The sequence below is a fragment of the Phodopus roborovskii genome, unplaced genomic scaffold (assembly GCF_943737965.1).
Source record: "Phodopus roborovskii unplaced genomic scaffold, PHOROB, whole genome shotgun sequence".
NCBI lineage: Eukaryota > Metazoa > Chordata > Mammalia > Rodentia > Cricetidae > Phodopus > Phodopus roborovskii.
The window spans coordinates 39255246-39277707 of record NW_026125295.1 but is presented as its reverse complement, the minus strand read 5'-3'; the positions used below and the strand labels follow the sequence as shown (position 1 = coordinate 39277707).

At 40.5% G+C, this 22462-nt stretch overlaps 1 protein-coding gene across 3 annotated transcripts in view; it reads right to left on the bottom strand.

Annotated features, from left to right (window-relative positions):
• The window catches only part of Filip1 (filamin A interacting protein 1), a 95996-nt gene extending 85343 nt beyond the window's left edge, over positions 1-10653 (bottom strand). For all 3 annotated transcript variants that reach the window (XM_051173188.1, XM_051173195.1, XM_051173180.1), the window contains exon 1: positions 10377-10653. In XM_051173188.1, the coding sequence (XP_051029145.1) occupies positions 10377-10649 (273 nt within the window). In that variant the 5' untranslated portion in view covers positions 10650-10653. The remainder of the gene's footprint in view (positions 1-10376) is intronic.
• Positions 10654-22462: the final 11809 nt, after the last annotated feature.

Below are 22462 nucleotides of genomic sequence, written 5' to 3'. Positions count from 1 at the left end.
CCTGGGCAGCTTAGGAGTGAGTGTCTCTAACTCTAGCTCCAGGGCAACCAATGCCCTCTTCTGGCCTCCACAGACACTGCACCCATGTGTACAAACCTACACAGAGACATGTGTATTCACACAATTTTAAAAATAATAAAAAATATATGCTTTTAATTATAACTAAACAAAAGTTAAAATGCAATTTATCAGACTGACTAGCCACATTTTAAGTAGCTACAAGTCATATGTGGTTAGTGGCTACCATACAGTTTGGGACAAGTACAGAACATTCCTTTCTTCATCAGAAGTTCCAGTTGAGTAGCACAGGTCCAGCTCTTGCCTGAGTTACAGTGTAAGAGGGCCCCAGACCTTAGTATAACTGACGCCATGATGGAAGTACCTTTCAAGGTTTAAGACTTAGCATATAGACAGCACCACCAGGCAAAAGAAAGACCTGACCCATGGAATTCATAGTTCTGGGAAACTCTTTAAATGTACTAGCTTCACTTTGGGCTTCGGCAATTCTGCTTCTGGCTAACTGTTCTTGTTAACTGAGGTATGTCAAGCCACAACAAGTTTTTTGATTCTTAAACTGTCACCCTGAGAAAAGTTCGCGGCTACACTGGCTGACTAATAAAGACTTTCTATTGGCTTAAATCTATATCTGAGCAGTCTTTTCAATGGATACCCCGCAACAGAAGATCCGGCTGTCCAGATGTGTGTTTGGTATCTCCCCTGGATCCATTCTAAAATCAGGAGGCCCTTCAGCTCCAAATCCTTTTAATGTGCACAGACTCTGATTTTACTCAATTTTGGCTTCATACAATAAATGTACATGTTCAACAAATAATTGGGACGACATTTACATAGATAATTGGAATATTTGGATAAAGTTGCTTACCTGGAATAACTGAGATCCCTTTCATTGATAGAAAAGCAGGTCACAGGAGAAAGGAGCTATCTCTATCATTAAGTGGAGTCCCCTACAGACTGATTTCTCCTGTCCAGATCCCAGCAAACAACAAAAAATATTTTGTGGGAGGTTTTCTTTATTAATATGTTTTTCCCCCAACACTTCTCAACCAAAGCTCTGCCCTATACTATCAGGGAGTTTATTGTCTTCACTGCAGACTGATTCTATTAGGAATGGCAAACATATTTCACCACAAACAGTGAAAATAAGACAGCAGAGCTTTGTCAAAATACAGACAATACTTCTACTTGAGTCTGTGGCTTTACAGTCAACAAAAGGCCAGATCTGGTCCTGATTTTAATAAGAAAACGGCCTCTCTTTCCACCTCCTGAACTCAGAAAAGAAGTGCCATTCCCAGTACACTGATCATGTTAGGGGTGAGATTTCAGTGGGCACCTTGCTCAAGGTGACCTCAGCCTAATATTCTGAAGATGAAGTGAGTCATTGAGCTAAAAAGCCAGAAAGGGTAACTGTAACCCAGCACTTCCGAAGCACCAAATTTGTATGGGAGGCCACACTCTGTGACAAATGGGACCCATTTAGGAAAAGAAAAGCTATTGTCAAAGGAAAAGATGATGTATTGCACCCCTTCGAGACAAGCCTGTTGTGCTTGGCTGCACTAAGTGATTCCTTCTGAGTTGATTATCCTCGTCTTCAGTTGAGTATGACAGCTCTTTTTAAAAATGACAAGGAAAGCTGGAGAGATGGAGCAACGGTCAAAAGTGCATAATGCTGCAGGGAATCTGAACTAACTTCTCAGCATCCTCCGGGAAGCAGGTGGCTCACAACAGCTGGTAACTCCAGCTCCATGGGATCCAAGGCCTCAGGAACCTGAACTTCCTATGCTCACACACAAACACATACATGTCATTCAAAACTGTTCTGCCCACCCCCAAAGATGATCAAAAACAACCAAACAACCAAACAACCCTGGAATCATTGTATGTGTGGTAGAAATATCATTGAAAATATTTATGACCATTACCAGTAATGCAATAATAACACAGTTTTGTATATTATGCTTATACTTTATAAATTCAAATATTTTTAACACAATAGAACATTATCTCACTAGATGCTGAAAAGGCCTTTGACAAAATCCAATACCCCTTCATGATAAATGTCTTGGAGAGATCAGAGATAACAGGAACATACCTAAACATAATAAAAGCAATATACAGTAAACCAACAGCCAACATCAAAGTAAATGGAGAAAAACTTAGCATGATTTCTCTAAAATCAGGAACAAGACAAAGCTGTCCACTCTCTCCATATCTCTTCAATATTGTACTTGAAGTTCTAGCTAGAACAATAAGACAACAAAAGGAGATCAAGGGGATACAAATTGGAAAGGAAGAAGTCAAATTTTCACTATTTGCACATGGTATGATAGCTTACATAAGAAAAACTCTACCAGGGAACTCCTACAGCTGATAAACACCTTTAGCAAAGTGGCAGGATACAAGATTTACTAAAAAAAAAATCAATAGTCCTACTATATACAGATTATTGAAGGGGCTGAGAAAGAAATCAGAGAAACATCACCCTTTACAATAGCCATTTGGGGTAATGCTAACCAAACAAAGACCTGTGTAGCAAGAACTTTATGTCTTTAAAGAAAGAAATTAAAGAAAATACCAGAAAACAGAAAGTTCTCCCATGCTCTGGGTGGGTAGTATAAACACAGTAAAAATGGCAATCTTTCCAAAAGCAATCTACAGACTCAATGCAATGCCCATCAACATTCCAGCACAATTCTTCACAGACTTTGAAAGGACAGCACTCAACTGTATATGGATAAACAAAAGATCCAGGATAGCCAAAACAACCCTGTACAATAAAGGAACTTGAAGGCGCATCACCATCCCTGACTTTAAGCTCCTCTATAGAGCTGAAAACAGCTTGGTATTGGCACAAAAATAGACAGGTGTACCAATGGATTTGAATAGAAAATCCTGATACTAACTCACCCACCTATGAGCACTTGATTTTTTGACAAAAACAGCTAAAATTATACAATAGAAAAAGGAAATCATCTTCAACAAATCATGCAGGCATAACTGAATGTTGGTATGTAGAAAACTGCAGAAAGATCCATGTCTATTGACATGCAAAACTTAAGTTCAAATAGATTAAAGACCTCAGCATAAACCCAACCACACTGAACCTCTTAGAAGAGAAAGTAGAAGGTGTTCTTGAACGAATTGGTACAGGAGACAGCTTCCTGAACATAACACCAGTAGCACAGACACTGAGACCGACAATTAATAAACTGAGAAGCTTCCTAAAACTGAGAAGCTTCCTGTACGGCAAAAGATACCATCAGCAAGAAAAAAATGGCAGCCCACAGAGTGGGAAAAGATCTTCACCAACTCCACATCTGACAGAGGGCTGATCTCCAAAACACACAAAAAACTCAAGAAGCTAGACACCAAAACACCAATTAATCCAATTAAAAAGAGGGGCACAGAACTGAATAGAGAATTCTCAATAGAGGAATCCAAAATGGCTGAAAGACACTTAAAGTGCTCAACATCCTTAGCCATCAGGGAAATGCAAATCAAGGTAACTCTGAGATACCATCTTACTCCTGTCAGAATGGTTCAAATAGGAAACACCAGTGTCAGTTTATGCTGGAAAGGATGTGGAGAAAGGGGAACACTCCTTCACTGTTGGTGGGAATGCAAACTTGTAGAGCCATTTTGGAGATCAGTCTGGCAGTTCCTCAGGAAAATGAGAATCAGTTTACCACAGGATCCAGCAATTCCACTCTTAGGCATATACCCAAAAGATACACATTCATGCAACAAAGACATCTGTCCAACTATGTTCATAGCAGCATTATTTGTAATAGCTAGAACATGGAAGCAACCTAGATGCCTCTCAACTGAAGAAGAATGGATAAAGAAAATGTGTACATTTATATAATGGAGTACTACTCAGTGAGGGAAAAATTGAATCTTGAAATTCACAGGCAAATGGATGGAACTGGAAGAAACCATCCAGAGACAGGAAAAAGATGAGCATGGTATGTACTCACTCATATATGGATTTTAGACATAGAGCAAAGGATCATCAACCTACAATTTACACCACCAGAAAAGCTAGGAAACAGGAGGGCCCTTAAGAGAGACATACATGATCCCTCAATGAAGGGGAAAGAGACAAGATCTCCTGAGCATATTGGGAGTGCAGTGAGTGGAGAGGGAATTAGAATAAAGAGAAGGGGGAAAGAGGAGGGGAGAGGAGAACATGAGGGAGCAGGAAGATTGAATATGGGGAGGAATAAAGGAGATCAAGAAAAGAGAAGCCATAATAGAGGGAGCCATTATAGATTTGAAGAGAAATCTGGCACTAGGAAAATATCCAGAGATCTACAAGGATGACCCCCAACTAACAATCTAAGCAATAGTGGAGAGGCTACCTTAAATGCCCTTCCCCTATAATGAGAATGATTACTACCTTATATGTCATCCTAGAGCCTTCTCTAGTGGTTGATGGAAACAGAAGCAAACACCCAGGGCTAAACACTGAGCTAAACTCCTGGAGCCCAGTTACAGAGAGAGAGAGAGAGAGAGAGAGAGAGAGAGAGAGAGAGAGAGAGAGAGAGAGAGAGACAGAGAGACAGAGAGAGAGAGACAGAGAGAGAGAGACAGAGAGAGAGAGACAGAGAGAGAGAGACAGAGAGAGAGAGAGGTGATGAGCAAAGGGATCAAACCCAGGCTGCAGAAACCCACAAAGACAGCTCACCTGAACAAGGGAGAGCTTGTGGACCCCAGACTGATAGCTGAGAAACCAGCATAGGACCTACCCAGACTCCCTGAATGTGGATCTCAGTTAGAAGGCCTGGGCAGTCTATGGGACCTCTGACAGTGGAACCAGGATGTACCCCTGGTGCACAAAAGGACTTTGGGAGCACATTTCCCGTGGAGGGATACTCCCTTAGCCTGGAGACATGAGGGAGAGCCTAGGCCCTACCCCAAATGACTTGACAGATTTTGATGATCCCTCCTGGAAGGTCTCACCATCCCTGGGGAGTGGCTGGAGAATGGAATGTGGGGAAGTAGGGGGGCATGGGAGGATGGGAGGATGAGGGAACTGAGATTGATATGTAAAATAAGAAAAAATATAGAATAAAATTTTAAAAAAACATCAGTCTTGGTCTGGAGAAAGAGTTCCATTCAGAAAGTTCTTGCATGAGCACACACATGTGCTCATACAACACACAAGACATTTATCCATTCACAGACATGATCGTACACACACACACACACACACACACACACACACACACACACACAAGTTGATCCTATGAATGCTTCAGGGGATGTGTATATCTTAGAACATTTTAAGATTATCAGTCACTAATAGACTTAACAATGATGATATGTGTCTAGCCCCTTTCTAATTCCTTCCTTAAAGTTTTCTCCGGTTTTATTTTTATTATTTTTTTTTTTGGCAACACAATATAAGTATATGAGACACTTGTAGAACATGTATAGATGGGATGCTCTGATTTGTACATAAGAAATTATGTAGAATTTCTGATCAGAACAAGGGCAAGTATTAGAGGGAAAGAAGTACAAAAGACTTCACAAAGGAAGTATGACTTTAGTGATCTTTAAAGACACTTAAACTGTTTTTTTTTAAACAGTAAGGAATAATACATTACAATTTTCCCAAAGAGACCAAGTTTTGTCTTGCAAGTATTCTGAGTATGAAAGAAATAGAAGATAATTGCCCTTGGAATGGTGGTGGTGTTTGAGTTTGTATTTATGAGTCATAATGGTGGAACAGTGTCCATCCTGTCCATCTGGCCTATCTGGATAGGAATGGTCATTTAAAGGAACACTAAAAATGACTTTTCATAGCTAAGGAGTAGATACTTAACAGAGTTTACCAACTAGCCTGAGCAAGAGCAATTTTAATTTCAATCTAATAAAAGCTAAGGCTGTCACACAAATTCCTAAGCAACAGAATGACATAATCAAGAAGAATACTCTGGCAAAAATTATCTACAAAGTCATCTGCTGACCACTTGATCCCCAGTTCTCATATTTGACCAATGGTTACAGACATGGTCTCCATTCCAAATCTACCTTTGTCCTAGGTTTCAACATTTAATGGGCTATTTAGTCAATACCCTAATTTCACCATTTCTTCACACCACTAACTCAAAGTGCCTTCACTGCTACTTCTAAGACCACACTCAATATCCTGTATTAGTTTAAGTCAGTGTAACATCAAATCCTATGTGCAAAGAGACTCATCTCCAGTCTTTCTGTTGGCCTGGTCACTCAACCCAATAGTTCTTCCTTGCTGGATGGGTGCTCCTCTCCTACACTCTCTACTTTCCTACTCGTCTTATCTTTTCACTGTAGCCATTCTGACAACTTCAGCCTTAATTTCAGCACCATGAACTGTGTCCTCTTTTAAAAGGAGACATATTTAATGTCACTTCCTGTACATCTCTATATTCTACTCATGAGCAACCACATTATCCATAACAACCTTCATCTAACACCTCACCCCCACCTGGGGCAGTGATTCAGCATGCAAAGGATCTTCCTAAGGGCCACTGATTAGCCCACATCACCTCTCAGTGGGACGGACCTCACTTTAGCTGAATGAGAAGACAAGCTTGTCAGGAAGCCCTTAACTGTCTTCTCCTTAGAGTCAAACCTTTCATCCTCTTGTCACACAAGATCAAAATCCAGGTCAGCTCCCAAGTCATGACTATGAGTCCCCTTCTTCTGTCTCCTCCAAGATTCTGACATCAACAATCCTTTTGCTGCCTATGTCCTTGGCGCTGCTCCTTTCTGATCCTGTCAGTTCTTAATACAGTGAAGTTCTTTGGATGTTGAAAACCTTCCCTGATGCCATTCCCCTCTGGCTGCTCTTCTCTCTTTGCTTTCCTTGTTCAAACTTGTCAAGGTAGTATCTGTATTAGCCAGGTTTAGTAACAATCACACTGGAAATCCTTCTTCATACATCAGGGACTGAACAGAGGCCCACAATCAACGTTCAAGAGCCAGGCTTCAAGCCTTTAAAATTCTACCACATTTCTCTGTACGATTTAGCTTTCAATTCACACTGTGTGACTCCTCTTAAAGAAAGCTCAAAGTAAAGTACTGTAGTGGTTTCAAATAAAGAAGTGAACATGTGTGTTCTAAGGGTCTTAGTTATGTGAAACATGTTTTACTGCTCAGCTAAAGAGGGAAGAAATTAGTGGAGACTGCCATGTATGAGTGTGTATTTCAGAGTTAAATAGTCCTTAACCATTTTCTCCTAAATTCCTAGATTTCTGATAGACATGACTCTCTATAACTTCCCTCCTCACCTCTCCCCACTAACAACAGGCTTAGAATTGCAGGATCACTGTGGAAACCATTCCCAGTGAGTCACTCCAGAGATCCAGGAGAGCGCCAGCCCTCCCCAGGCAGAGATCTCTGCCTGCCTGACTGATGGACCTCTCCACTGACACCTCAGGCTGAGATAAGGAAGATTATAAGTTTGAAACATCCTGGGCATTTGGACTTCTCCCATAATAATGTTCTTCAAATATTGTAAGTCAACCACTAGCTATTAAATGATTGTTAATTAAAACTATAAGGATGAATGAACTGCCTCGGTGAGGAAGAATTGCCAAGAACAGGCTTCCTTCCAGTAGATGGGAGAAGTAGACATGAACTAGCTAACAGTCTTAAAGAAAATGGCAGACATTCTGAAGGGGCAGCGCTGAAGTACTTTGTGCATATTAGCCTGTTTTGTAAGCCATGTTTGAAATATATTACCTTCTGCCAGTTGCCTAGGGTTAAAGAATGACTTTTCTGTGCCAGTGACTGTGTGACAGACATGTCTGCAGAGCACCGAAGCCAACAGAAATCTGAAATATTATCTAGTTGTCTTATCTAGTGTTCTCCCTATCTCTGTACATGCAGGGAGAAGAGAACAAAACTTAACAGCAAAGGGAGAAATAATGAGACTCAATTTGGGGGGTTTCCCCTCTAAACTGTATTGAAATAGATAAGCCAAGGGAATTTACAACATGCAATGCTCTTTTTTCTTTTCTTTTCTTTTCTTTCTTTCTTCCTTTCTTTTTCTTTTCTTTTTTTTTTTTTTTCTTTTGAGTCAAGAAGAATTTCCTCATGTGTTGTTCTTGACTTACTTTAAGAATGTACTCTTGCCAAACCTTTTGTACTGTGGTTGTTAAGATGAGAGCACCACTTCCTTTGAAGCTTTGTTTGTTTTACTACAGCCAAGTTGATCAGATTCTTTTAAAATGCTATTTTAGAACAAATACAAGGAGAAAATGAATCATGGTGCCCAAACAATAGTTTGGGTGTACAGTTTCATTACTTTCAGTCCAGTCTGGGAAATATGCAACTAGTTCTTCACCCAGAGAGTAAAAATGTTCCAAATTATTAGAAAGCATGTATTACTGGAAACAGTCAAGGATAGAACTGTAATAACAGAAACCACTTAGCGACTTTGATGCCAGCAACATTGGCTGGCCCTGGTGCTGAGACAAACTTGTATATGCTGAGGTGTGACAATGAAAAGTCTAGAAGATGTTCTCCTCTAACAGATTTCATCTTTGTCTTCTATCCTTGACACTGTAAGCCCATATCACCCTGTGTGTCTGTATACTTTTCTGTTGATTGGCCTGTAGATATGCCCCCATAAGGCTCCTGTGAACACCAGCCATTGAGCAGTGAATGCAAAACCTCCAGACTTGCAAAGTGCCCAGTATGTGGCATCTCTATTGGGCCCACATTTAATATTTGCAACACTCTGTCTCTCTGATGAAACAGAATCCTTCCATTTCTCTTGCTTAAAAATGATTTTTCCACACAATGTCTTTGGTTTGTGAGTTTACATATGAATTTACATGGAGGGAGGTCTGGAGATCAAGGGTTGATATAAAGTTCCTGAAGTCCAACCCCATGTGAACATTCCCAGAATGCAAGTGATAAGTTGGACAGGATGCTGGACTGGATGTAAGACAAAGCCTTTAGATCTGTAGCAACTATGACTAAAGTGCTGACCCTCCTTGGGCCAGGGTTATAACTATTTGTGATATGAAGAGTTGGAGTGAGTAAGGCATCTCCAGTTTGCATTACATTCTACAGAACCTTAGGATATAATCTCTAGGGTAAATGCACTTGAGGCACATACAGCCAGCCCATAGAGAGACTGGTGGCCAACAGAGATCTGAGAAATAGCACACTAATTGCTCCATGAATGTTGAGCCATTCCTACAGTCCTGAGCTGATAGTAACTCACTACCCAATGCACATTCCTGCATCTTCTCCCAGCATCACCCTTTCAGACAGAATTCTTCCCCTTCTCCTGGTCAGCAAGCTTAGCAAACAGCCAGCATACTTTCATCAGCCCACTCAATTTGCTAGTGTGAACAGCTTCCCACGATTAGTTACAGTACCCCCTCCAACGTGATGGTGCTGACAGAGGCTGTCTACTGCATCTCTACAACTCCAAATATAAGCTCACTTTCCTCTTAAATGTAACCTTGCAAAATGTACTACAAATATGTGCATAGGTGCCTTTGTATGCATGTGTCTGATAATTTGTTTTACAATTTAAATCACTTTGGAACTCTTTGAAGTACCCACCCCTTCATTTCTCTTTACCATCACCCTCCTCTGTGATGAATGATACTGAACACATTTTACTGTTTTATAACTGACTAGGAATGCGTATAAAGAAAGCACCCTCTATTAAAAGAGATAAATGAAAACACCTGTCTTTGGGACATCTGTCTGTTTTCTTCAGGCTCCCTGGAGTGTGAGCTTATCTTTTGCATACCAATCCAGAAGGACACATAGCGCCACTATGTCCCTAAAAGCCATGTGAGTGGCCTAAAAGTCTGCCATGATATAATAGCGTTCTACAGAAAGAAGTGCTGCAGGAGCCACAGATCCACAGTAGCTAACAGAGCTGAAATGGGGCGAGGTGTTGCCATGGAAGGGTCTGAAGCAGCATATACACCATCACCAAACTCAGCCATCAGTTGTCACTGGGGCACAGCTTGATAAGCTGGAGTCATCATTTAACTCTACCCAATAAATGTAACAGACAAAACAATAACCATGTTTCTGGGAGTGGTGACATTATTTTTAGTAATGCTTGCGCTCTGGAAAGTTTTTTTTTTTTTTCTTGTGAAATTTCAATGATTTTTTTGTTCGGTTGTATTTGCTTGTGTTTTGCAAACTTTAGCTCTATATGTTTTGTATTTCTCTTTACCCCAGAGGCTTCCTTATCTGAACACACACAGAGATGGGAGTTAGGCACACATGAGGAAGATAAGCCCTCCCCTCTCCCAAAGATGCTCACAGTCCACTGAAGGACAGGTGGATAGGTCAGGAGTGAGAAGGGCATGCCCTGAATACTCTGGCTCTACCTGCAGCTCCCCTTCCATTATACTCAGGAGCTGGATGAGGTCCTCCTTGGATAACTCCAGAGACTTCTTATTCCTTTTTTCACTTTCTCCAGATGGCTTGAGGTGCCGTCTGACAGTTCCCGAAGCCGTGACATCATCTTCCTTCCGATTGGCCTTGTTCTTTTTTGCCTCTTCTGAGGGGCCTTTATCACCAGCGCTGCTGATGGTGGGGGGTTTGGGGCAGGAGACATGCCCGTTAGATGAACTTTCTCCACCTTGGTTTCGTGATCTCATTCCCACCTGCAACACATGAAAAGAGCTCTTCACCACTGCTAAAACTACTTTTGTCTAAATACTTAGAAACTAACAGCAGCTTTACAACTTCACCAATAAAGAGAAACAGAACAGCTCCCATTAGCTCTCTGGTAGCCTCAGTGAATAAGATAGTAAATGCATGGTTAGTCTTCAGAAAAAAGTAAAAACATTTTAAGCCAAGATCAAGACTGGTATCAACTGTTCTCAGTCACACTGATGGTGTCTGATACAATAAGATTTAAGAAGGGCAGTGTACCTTAAGATCTTCCTTCTCAAATCAGTTTATTAATGAAATAAGCACGGATGTGAATTCGCAAAATTCGTAGCCAGGTTTCCTTAAAATTATCAAGGTTATCAAAAGCAATAAAAACTGTTGTAACCCAGACAAATAAATGTGACTGTGGCTTCTAGAATGGTATCCTAGAAGATGAGAAGCATAAGGGAAGGAGGACATGTGAGGGAAGCATGGATGCCAGTCCAGCAATGCAGGAATCCTGAATGCTAGTCACCAGCAATGCAGGCATCCGGGATGCTAGTCACCAGCAATGCAGCAATCCTGAATGCTAGTCACCAGCAATGCATGCTCTAGATGCCAGTCACCAGCAATGCATACATCCTGGCTCACTACTGCAATAGCAAGTCCATACTCACTAAGATATCAGTTATTGGAAAAACAGCATGGGTTATACAGAAACCACATCATGTTTGAAAAACTCCTGAGAATCTACATAAAACCACTTATTGGAAGATTCAAAGTTGAAGTGTCCCCAAGGGTGAGCTGAACATCACAATAGCAGGAAGATTTGAGAAGGGACAGCACACAGTGATAGGCAATTTTATTTTTCCATGGCCTCTTTATTCAAGATGGGTTTTCTTTATCAGTCACTAACAATGATAGGAGTACAAAAATGGGAGAAAATTATTAATTTCAAAATAAAAATTTTAAACACTATTTTCTGGAGAAGAAGGAGAAAGCCACAGGTAAGATATAAACACACTCCATGGGGAGAACATTCCAGTCACTAAATAATGAATGTCTTCAGGCTGTCCCTCTGGCCCAAGAAAGCAGTAGCAACAGAGCCACTGAGATTAAAGGCTGGAACTTAAGTACATGGAAGAGGCTCTACTATACCCTGAGGTCGTGACTCAAAACTTGCTTACAGCACAAATACTGCAGGGAAGCAGGCAGTCTGTGGTTTGAATGAAAATGGCCCCCACAGGTTCATATATTTGAATGTGGCTCCCCAGTTGGTAGAATTGTTTGGAAAGGAATAACAGGTGCGGAAGAGAAGGGGTGTCACTGGGGGTGAACTTGAGGTTTCAAAAGCCCTCACCATTCCCAGTTAGCTCTCTTTGCTTTGCACTTATGGACGAAACTCTAGGCTACTGCTACAGGGTCATGCCTGCCCGCCCACTGCCATGCTCTACACCATGATGTGCTCCAACCCTCTGAAACTATAAGCCACACTTTCTTTTATAAATCATCTCATTTACAGAGTCTTAGTACAACAATAAAAAGTAATGAAAACATGGCATTATTTACAGTAGAAACAGCCCTTCCTCTGAAACAGCTAAACAACAAGATTTTCACATTCATTCCAAACAGAATGACTTTGTTATTGGAACATAAATTCCCTTTACAAACCCAATTATATTTTAGGAACTAAGGAATCCCTTTCAAAACAGATTTTTACAAGCTGGGCGTTGGTGGTGCATGCTTATGATCCCAGCACTCGGGAGGCAGAGGCAGGAGGATCAAGACCAGCCTGAGCTACAAGAGCTAGTTCCAGGACAGGCTCCAAAGCCATGAGAAACCCTGTCTCGAAAAACAAAAACAAGCAAACAAACAAAAAAACAGATTTCACCACAGATAAGTAAACACAGTTCACTATCTCCTTTCAAATGTATATTGAAATCAACATTTAGGTCCTTTTTTGAAATTAACTCTTACAATGGGACAGACCCTTTTATGGGTGAAAGCCTTCTATAAATGGTGAACTAGAAAAGTATTTCTTGACATTGGCATATTCCCCTGACTCCATGATTACTTCTTTTGTGCCTCTCTAGTAAACAAACAAAAAAATGTCATTATTTTATAATGGTAATCAGGGCACTTTGGAGTATGACTACTGTATTTTACCACAGCTTATTTGTGGGCTAGCCTAAATTTCAAGATGACTTTAAAGGAGAAAGGAAGTAGGACTCGAGAGATGGCTCAGCAGTTGCTACTCTTGCAAGAGAACCAGAGTTCTGCTTTCAGCAACCACATAGCAGCTCATAACCATTTGTAATTCCATTTTTAAGGGGTCCCATGCCTCTTCTGTTCTCCACAGGCAAGAGGCACACATATAATACACAGACATATGCAGGCTAAATATATGTATACATAAAATGTAATTGAAAATTAAAAAGAAACAAAGAACTTAAAAGTAAAAGAAGGAAGATGGAGAAAAAACAATGAATGAAAAGTAAAGAAAGGGGGGGTGGAGAAGAGTCAAAGAGATGGTGAATAGAGTTTCAGATTAAATTCATCACCACACTCACCGCACTCAGCCAGCATGGGTTTCCCAAACTGAGCCTTGGCAATTCCACACTCATAAGTTGCTTTTATTTGAAGGAACTCTCTCTGTAAACTCTAAGGCCTTTTGAGATGATGGATCACACATTAATTTAATAACCTTGATTTAGAACACACGTTTGCAGACTGTCTCTAGACAATTGTTTCCAAAGCATGGGAGCAGGACCACCACAACCCTGTAATCAAGACACATTAATGGGCCTGACCCTTTATGTGTGTGTTTATCTGTGTTGTGTGTGCATGCTAATCACAGTTGTATTTACAAAAGCACAGAAAGTAGAGTAGACTTCTTACCTGGTGTCTTCGTATTTGGTTCTTTCTAAACATTTCCACCTGCAGTTAATGCTCTCAGGTAAGTCTTATCAGACTATATAAGTTAATTTTGTAAAAGCAGATACATACATAATTAAAATACACCAACATGAATTTTAGAATTATCTGCTAATTTACATCATTATTGGCTGGAAAGCTTGAGTTCTGGTTCCCTTCCACTTGGATTCACTTTAGCCAATGGAGGACTTCCTGTAGTAGACCCTTGATGTTCATTTTATCTAAGCAAATATTTTTCTTGGTGTTGTTGGATTTTCACATTGATTACTGTCCCTTTGATATGGGAATGTAGATTCTAGTCCCACTTCCTATGCTTTGTGAACAATTTCTTGGTCTTCTATCTTTATTTCTATAACATCCATTGTAGTGAGATAGTCCGTCTGTGGCACTGACCACGCCCATTGGGTGGTGGAGCCATGGGCGGAGTGACCTGTGGAAGGAGGTCGGAGGGGAGCCAGGAAAGGCTCTCTTTCTGGCGTGACTCTGACAGGAGAGGATCGGGTTGAATTTCCTGGTGTTCATCTGTCTAGGTTGTAAGTTATTTCTCCCTAAATAAACATCTGTTCGGCCTATTTGTTTATCCTGATCCTTATTTAACCGCGTTAATCCATGATCATCACCCTTCTATCTCCAAGATATGATAATCATCAGTGATAACACACTAGTCAAGACAGTTCAGGAAGAAATTAGGCATGGCCACAGAGAATTACTTTAAGATATTTTATAGTGTCTTGTACAGACTCATGTCCTAGCAAGGTACCTTCTGCTACCTGCTTAAGAGAGATCCATGCTTGTCTCATTTCCAACACATCTCCACTGCCTCTTATGTACAAAGTCTGATGCACTTTACACACAAGGATGACATCTGACTTGTACACCCACTTCAGAAGCAGGTGCCTCTATTCTGAGACTTGCAGATGAGGCCAGTGAGGCTTAAAGACATGGGCTAGAGCTCCCTTAGTCACTCATATGGGAAGAGCCAAGATGTGAGCATAAGTCTAATGGTCAAAATCAGAGGATGGAGAAAACATGATGAATGCTCACAAGATAATGTTTCCCAGATATGCACAATGGAATCTGAGAAATGCACACATATGTTCTCTTCTGCAGGCACCTGAGAAATTCCTATAGCAATTGAAATTTGGTTACAAAAAAAAGGAAAAGAAAGAAAAAAAACAAAAACAAACAAACAAACAAACAAAAAACATCTATTTCCAAACCAATGAACTGCAGAACTTGTAAAATGGTGAATTTCCTTAGGCCCTTCCTGAGAAACAACCTGATTAGCTCCAAGGTTACACGTTATGGAGGCAGGACACAAAGTCTGAACAGGGATGGCCATTACATATGTAGGTACTGTCTTAAAAACCCCAGAGTCAAATGACAGCAAACATCTAGTAAGAAAATGGTTAAATCGAATCCATTGTGCTTACCAGGAGAACAGGCAGGTGGCAGGGAGTGCAGGTGAAGCCCTACAGGCCTTCAATAGCCCACTGCCAAGCTGCAAGCATGAAAACTGAAGGTAAATTCCCTGAGAGAATTCAGACACCTTTGCAACCCTCCGTGGCATATCCTTGAAAGAGGTTTCCCCAGAAGAAAGGGAGAATACTCTGATGATTCACGGGTTTTGCAGCTCTTTTAGAAAACTGGTATTATTTGGGGCACAGATCCTTCTATTTATTTCCTAAGCAAACCATATCACAACAGTTCATTAAATACACTTTTTTTCCCTTTCACAACAACCTGTCAGCAACACAGTGCATGGAATTTGCTGAGCAGAGTGGAAAGAGAGGAAGGGCTGAATATCATTCTGAAACTCCTTCTTTTATCTATGGTCCTCCCTCTTCCCCATTTCTGCTGCCTTTCACAGAGTTCTATCAGATGGGTGGTATCACATGAATTACACAACATAAATACAAATATGTGGAGTCATTTATGCTGAAATGACAGGCATTTCCAAAGCATTTGAAGAAAAGGCTGGAGAGATAGCTCAGTACTAAGAGCATCAGCTTTTGCAGAGGACAGGTGGGCTCCTAGTACCTGTCTTCTGCAGCTTACAACTGCCTGCAGCTCCAACTCCAGCCTCCAATGGCTTCCAAACTCATCCACCCCTCTCCACACACACACCACGCTGCATCCTCTTTAAAAATACAGAAAAGGGGAAAGGGCTTAGCGTTTAACAATTAAAAGTCTATTCTTGTCCCAAGATTCCGTGGATCTTCCAGACCATAATCTGGACTTTCCCTGGCACACTCACACTTACATTTGGTCCATATCATATACTCCTTTCCCCGTGGTGGTTCAACACTTCTCAAAATACTTCTTATCCTCACTATCAGCAAAAACTTCTTTTCTGTATAAGTCTGGTTCTTTCTTATGCTCATTGGCTTCTCAAGCATCCAACCCCTGTCTGTTTCTGGTTTTGTTTTCTTTATTCATAGCATCAAGAGCCTACCTGGTACACAAAATGAGGAGCTACAATGTCATATGGCTGCATATATTTATATTTGTAATTAATAGAATTATAGCAAAAACCCTAATACCAAGCTGAGCTACTTGGTCTATGCTGACACTGGAGGCCATTGAAGAGAACTCTTAAGAATGGTAATAGGGATGCTAAAGTGTGGCTCTTCACAGTTGATGGCTTCTGGCAGGGGTGTGGGTGGGGAAGGTCTCAGTTTTCTTTAAGGGGCTGGCCATTGGGTGTTAGAGTATGTTCCAGTGAGTATATGGGCAACACAAAGTGGATTTATTTCTGTTCTTTTTTTTCCCAGGAGTTCATAAAGCAGAGATGGGCCTGGGAGGACAGGAAAGCGAGTATAATCATGATGCACTATGTGAAATTCCAAAATAATCAATACCAATATTATATTAGAAAACAAAAAAGAAAAACCAACCAAATCACGTTCTCCTTCTCTGCATAGCCAGGATATTTTCTGTGTGCATCTTGGTTACCCATTTCAACCTGATTAAAAAATCCCAGCCCATGAAATGACTGAGCATCTTTCAGATTTCCAGCATAATAGCTAACACTGTGTAGCAAGCCTCCTGGGCTTACTCCAAATGTTACAATTTTTCCCAGGTTTTCCCTAAACATTAGCATGGTTTTTTTTCTTTTGTTCCTCACACTCCTTGTCACAAGACAAGGAGGAATATGTACAAGACCTCTAAAGTGAATGTTTCACCCCTCATTGTCTACATTCTTTAACTCTTTAAAATAATCAGGTCTTTAAATTTTAAAATGTTTTTCTTTTGCTGGGTCAGATCTAGCCAGACAGGTTGAATATTCCATTAAATAGTCTCATGAAACATTAGAATTTGGGGAAAGAGGATTTTCTGAGCTCCTGCAGCCATGTTTAATCAAAAGACCAAAGAAAACACCACAACTGTGGCAAAACAGAAAATTATTATTATTCCCTAGCATAAAACTGTGCTGAAATGTTTTAGTAAGTTCTGTTTAATGTGACTCAAGGGTGATAGCAGCAGACCTATGAAAGTTTTCCAAGAGAAAAAAAAAAGTCTAAAAACTAGCAAAGGACTAGGTCAAGGAAGTTCTGTGGTGTGAATTGAACACATGGGAACAGAAGAGTGACAATGTGAGTGCACTGAGTGACAATGGAGGGCCACCTTTCCCAAACATCTTAAAGTCTACAAATGTTAATTCTTCATCATAGTGTCTTCTGTGTGCCCCTTTGTCTCCCCCAGCCATTACCCAATGCCCAAGATCCTCCATGAGAAAAATTGAACTTCCAGTCTTGTCTCCCAACAAATGCCTATGTTTATTTTTGTACATGAACTTGTAACTATCTGCATACCATAGCAGGTACATCTTATTTTTATATGTTAATAGTTGCTCAGCAGTGAAGAGCACTGGCTGCTCTTTCAGAGGACCAGAAATTGATTCCCAGTACTCACACAGCAGGTCACCAGCATCTACCTCCAGTTCATGAGAATTCTGATGTCCCCTTTGGCTTCTAAGGGTACCATGGGCACACAATGCACAGACAAACATGCACTGATACACATAATGTAACTTTGTCTAGTCCAAAAGTAGGAGAAAGAGGCCAAAAATGGGGGCATGAAGAGGAATATGTACAGCACAAAATACATAGTCTAAGAAAACTTTAAAAAATAGACAGGTATATATATAAGAAATTATTAATTTACATCATCATCATCATTATTGTTGTTATTGTTGTTTTTGAGACAGGATTCCTCTGTATAGCCCTGGCTGCTCTGGCCCTTATTCTGTAGACCAGGCTGGCCTCAAACTCAGAGATCCACTTGTCTATGTATCTCAAGTTCTGGTATTAAAGGTGTGTGCCACCACTGCCTGGCTTGCAATATTGTTTTAAGTAAAAGCTGATAAATGCAAAAAAGACCACTTCACCCTCATACTTTAAATTGTTTTATACTGATTTCTCTCTCTCTCTCTCTCTCTCTCTCTCTCTCTGTGTGTGTGTGTGTGTGTGTGTGTGTGTGTGTACACATGTAGGTAACACGTGTATACTTGCATGTATGTGTGTGTGTATACACACATGTGGATAACATATGTATATCTGTGTGAGGCTGCACTCATACTATGATGAGGGTGTGGAGGTAAGGACAACTTTGGGAGTTGGTTTTCACCTTCTACCATGTGGATCCCAGGAATTGAACTCAGGTCCAGGCTTGGTGGCAAGTGTCTTTACTCACTGAGCAATTTCACTGACCCCCATCCTTGTGCTTTTTAAATCTCCACTGACTATTGCAACAAATAGTATTTCTTCTCCCTTATCAATTTTGTGTGTGTGCTTGTGTGTGTGTGTGTGTGTGTGCGTGCCTGTGTGCGTGTGTGTGTGTGTGTGTGTGTGTGTGTGTGTGTGTGTGTGTGATATACCTGTTCATGTGGGTGTGTGCATGTGGTAGACAACAAGTGTATGCACATACACATGGAAGCCAGATCTCAACATCAGGAGTCTTCTTTGATCATTCTCCAACTTATTTTTTGAGTCAGGCCCCTCACTGTAGCACTGAAACAGGTCTCTCACTGGAGCTGGGTCATTCAGCTGGACTGGCTGACCAGTGAACCTCAGGGATCTGTCTGTCTGAATGCAGTCCCCCAAACCCCAGTTTTAGAGTATGTATGTGCCATGGTGCTAGAATCTAAATATAGGTCTTCATGTCATGCTTATGCTGCCATTACCCCAGCCACCTTCATTAGAAGTTTTGTACATTTGCTCTTCATATTACTTGGCAAACATATAATCCTTGATAATTAATAAGATTTCTTCATATAATCAAAATATCTATTAATAGACATTGCTATTTGAATTTAAAATACCTTAAATAATAAAATACAGGCTTATAGAAATTATGGCTTCTAATAAATATTACCAGTTGAAAATCTAGTTAGAACTTAGAAAGATTACCTATGTGCAGACTAGCAATTGCCAAAAGCAATTAATATTTGAAGCAGTTCCTGACACTAAAGAAAAATTTATTAAAAGTTAACACAAACATTCTGTTGAAAATACAGAACATTAAATAATTATTTCCAATCTCAGCTGCAACACTAAAATAACAAACAAGTGAAGGAAGACAGTTAAGAACGTAAAACAACTACAGACAAGAGAAGCATTGATTTCAGAGAACAGGAAGTAGACACACTCAGGGCTATAGACTTGAACACTAAAATCCTGGCAGCATAGGAAACAGGCAAGACTTAAACAACTCTCCTTTCCCCGGTGCCTCTGAAGTTGGGAAGTATGAGCTCCCCTGACTAACATGGTAACCAAGATACCCAAGATCTCAGGGTGCAAGTGGCCACAGCAAGAGACAAGGCAAACTCCTCAGAAGTGTAGCCAAAGCTTCTAGTGCCATGCTGCTGTTGCATGTCAACAGTGGCCATTGTCCTTCTTGTCACCTCCAGTCTCCCTACCCACTGCTGCTAGTGTGGCTCCCTCCTCTGCTGCCCTGCTACAGCACATGCCTTCCAACTACCCTTTTCCTTAATCACAGGCTGTTGGGTTGGGTTCCTGATGAGATTCTGGTGTTAGTCTTGTGAATTCATCTAGAATACAAACTGTACCTCATACAAATAGTTTCTGGTTTACCTCCCTAAAATCACGATGTACACTGGCCTCTTAACCTCTCTTCTTTAAAACCCAGGACACTGAGGTCCAGAAAAATGCCACTGGGAAATGAGGCAGTTGGGACCAGGACGTGAGTCTCCTTGGGTGTCCCTATTTCCCATGCACAAATTACACCATAAAGATCTGTGATCCTGCAGCCTCTTCTATTTGTTTATAGAATCTATTGCATGGATTGGGGATTTTTTTTCTCTTCATTAATATAAACAATGTTATTGTTAATGTATAAAAGAGAAAATAACTCATCCATTTATAGTTATAGACTGGTATGTACAATAATGATGACAGAATGGCATCTCTGACACATTTTTTAAAATATATTTCCAATACCAATTACTAATTCTTGACCTTTAAATATATTTGTTATAAGTATATGAGTTTTTTGCAGGGGTTGGGGGTTCCTTCTTCATTTGTTTGAAACAGGGTTTCACCAAGTCAATCTGGCTGGCTTGGAATTTACCATGTAGTCCAGGAGGGCTTCAAACACTAAATAATCCTCCTGGCTTAGTTTCCTGGGTTTCAGGATTACAAGCACAAGCATTATGCCAGTGTATAATATTACATTATTATAAATCTGAAGTCACTGTTACACTAGGCATTGTATATAATCAACAACTACTGATTGGTTACATACAAAGGGTAAGTCTCTCAAATGTATGTGATTGTGTTCTCTGTACTTTTTATACTTGACAAAAAATGTTAAAAATGAAGATAGGCCAAATGAGGTATAGTCATTTGCATATATAATACAGTCAGTACCTGGGAAAGCCTTCACTAGAACACAGGACAATCTGGATTCTTGAGGTGCAAGTCAAAGTCTGAATGGCAGCTTTTATCCCTAGACCAGAAACACTGATATGGAGAAATTCACGAACATCCTCCCATGGGCTGAAATACACTTGCAGAATATACATCCCCCCCCACACACACACAACCTCACACAACAACGACCAAGGCAAAACCTCACGATCTGAGACAGTTGCTCTAATTTCAGTTCACAGGATACCTTGTCCTTCTAAGACCACATTCCCTTACTCTTCTACTCCAAGATTGCCTTTGCATTCCATAGTGCATGAGTCACTCCCCACCCTAGCTGGTGGGTGAGGTGTTCACAGATGTGGAGGTCAGAGGTTAACATCTAGTGCCTTCCTCAATCACTCTCCACCATGTATTGAGACAGAGTCTCTCACTGATCCTGAAGCTCAGTGATAAAGCTGACATGTCTGGCCAGTGAGCCCCAGGGAGCCAACTGTCTCTGTTTCCCTCAGGCAGGGATCACAGACATGCTTCCCCGCCTGGCCTTTAATGTGTATGCTGGAGGCTGAACTCTGGTTCTCATGCTTGCCCCAGAGCTTTACTGAGAGAATCTTCTCTCCAGACCTTGTATGAGACTTTCATTTTCAGTGGACCTAAAGGGTAACTTGGCCCTCAACAGTCTTAACACTCAGTTTTTTCTATTGTAAAAGTCACTGGCACTCCAAAGACATAACTATTATGACAACTAAATATTAGTTGGACTGATCCTCCAGTTAATAAAATGAAGAAAAACTCCAGTTTCTAGATGAGCTAGTTATGCTATTAAAATAACTGCAAAAAAATTCACATTATTAAAATGTTTGTCTTATATGAAAAACATTCTTAAATAATTTCATTAAATTTTTGAGAAACATGAGGCAAATCCCACTTGATAGCCAGCATTAGCCTTGGTTAGTGAAAAGAATGATGATATTGTCTCATGCTGCCAAAGGAAAAAACTGAAACACTGAGCTGACTGCCCCATGTGTTTGTTGACAACGACTCCTTGTGTTCTAACTGCCTGCATGTGCCAAGTATGTCCACTTGTCCTTGCAGATGTCTTGCCTTTCAAATCCTTAGACTAGTTATTGGCATGAAAGGGTAGTTTCAAGTCATTTTTAATGTAAGGAATAAGGGTATGTCTATTTGAAATGCCCAGGCTCTGTGTTTTCTAATTGTCTTCTAACATTCCTTATTATAGATAAAAGTCTGAGGTGTCCAAATTAAAGCCAAATAGAGCTAACTTAGAGACCAAGGAAGCAGAAAAGGAAAGAAAGAAAGGAAGAAAGGAAGAAAGAAAGAAAGAAAGAAAGAAAGAAAGGAAGGAAGGAAGGAAGGAAGGAAGGAAGAAAGGAAAAGGAAAAAATTCACTCCCATCAACATGTGTGCTGTGAGGGTAACCATAGTCACTTGACGTCTTAGATAGTGATGATGTTTTCCACTCTGGCACTAGACCAAAAGACTGTGGCTTCTTTGTCAATCAACCAGTATCATAAACTTAGTTGGCAGCTGAGTGTGAATGCTGGTCATAAGGTTGGAGAACTTTGTGATAAACTAATTAAAGTGCTTGAGAATTCAATATGTGTAAAATACCACACACCAACACAGAAATTTCAGATCCAGCATGTGTTCAGGAAATATGTATATTCCTTCACTGTTGCAACAGTCTTGAGAAAGACATTGTGGCCCCAGAACACCATTCTTCCCTACCTTGCAACCACCCTACCTCAGCTCACCAAACAACCTCATAACCTCATGTATCAGTAGCTGGTGGAGTTTGTGTTCCCAACCATCCTAATCCTTTTTGCCATCAACTCTTTGGAACCAAAAGGGCCATAACCCTGCATAAGTCACCTCTCCAAGTCAAAATTTCCAAATCTGTAATATGGGGATAATAAGGTTCAGATAAATTACTCACTGTGTGGTGTGAAGCACAAGCTTGTTGTAATCTCTGTGTA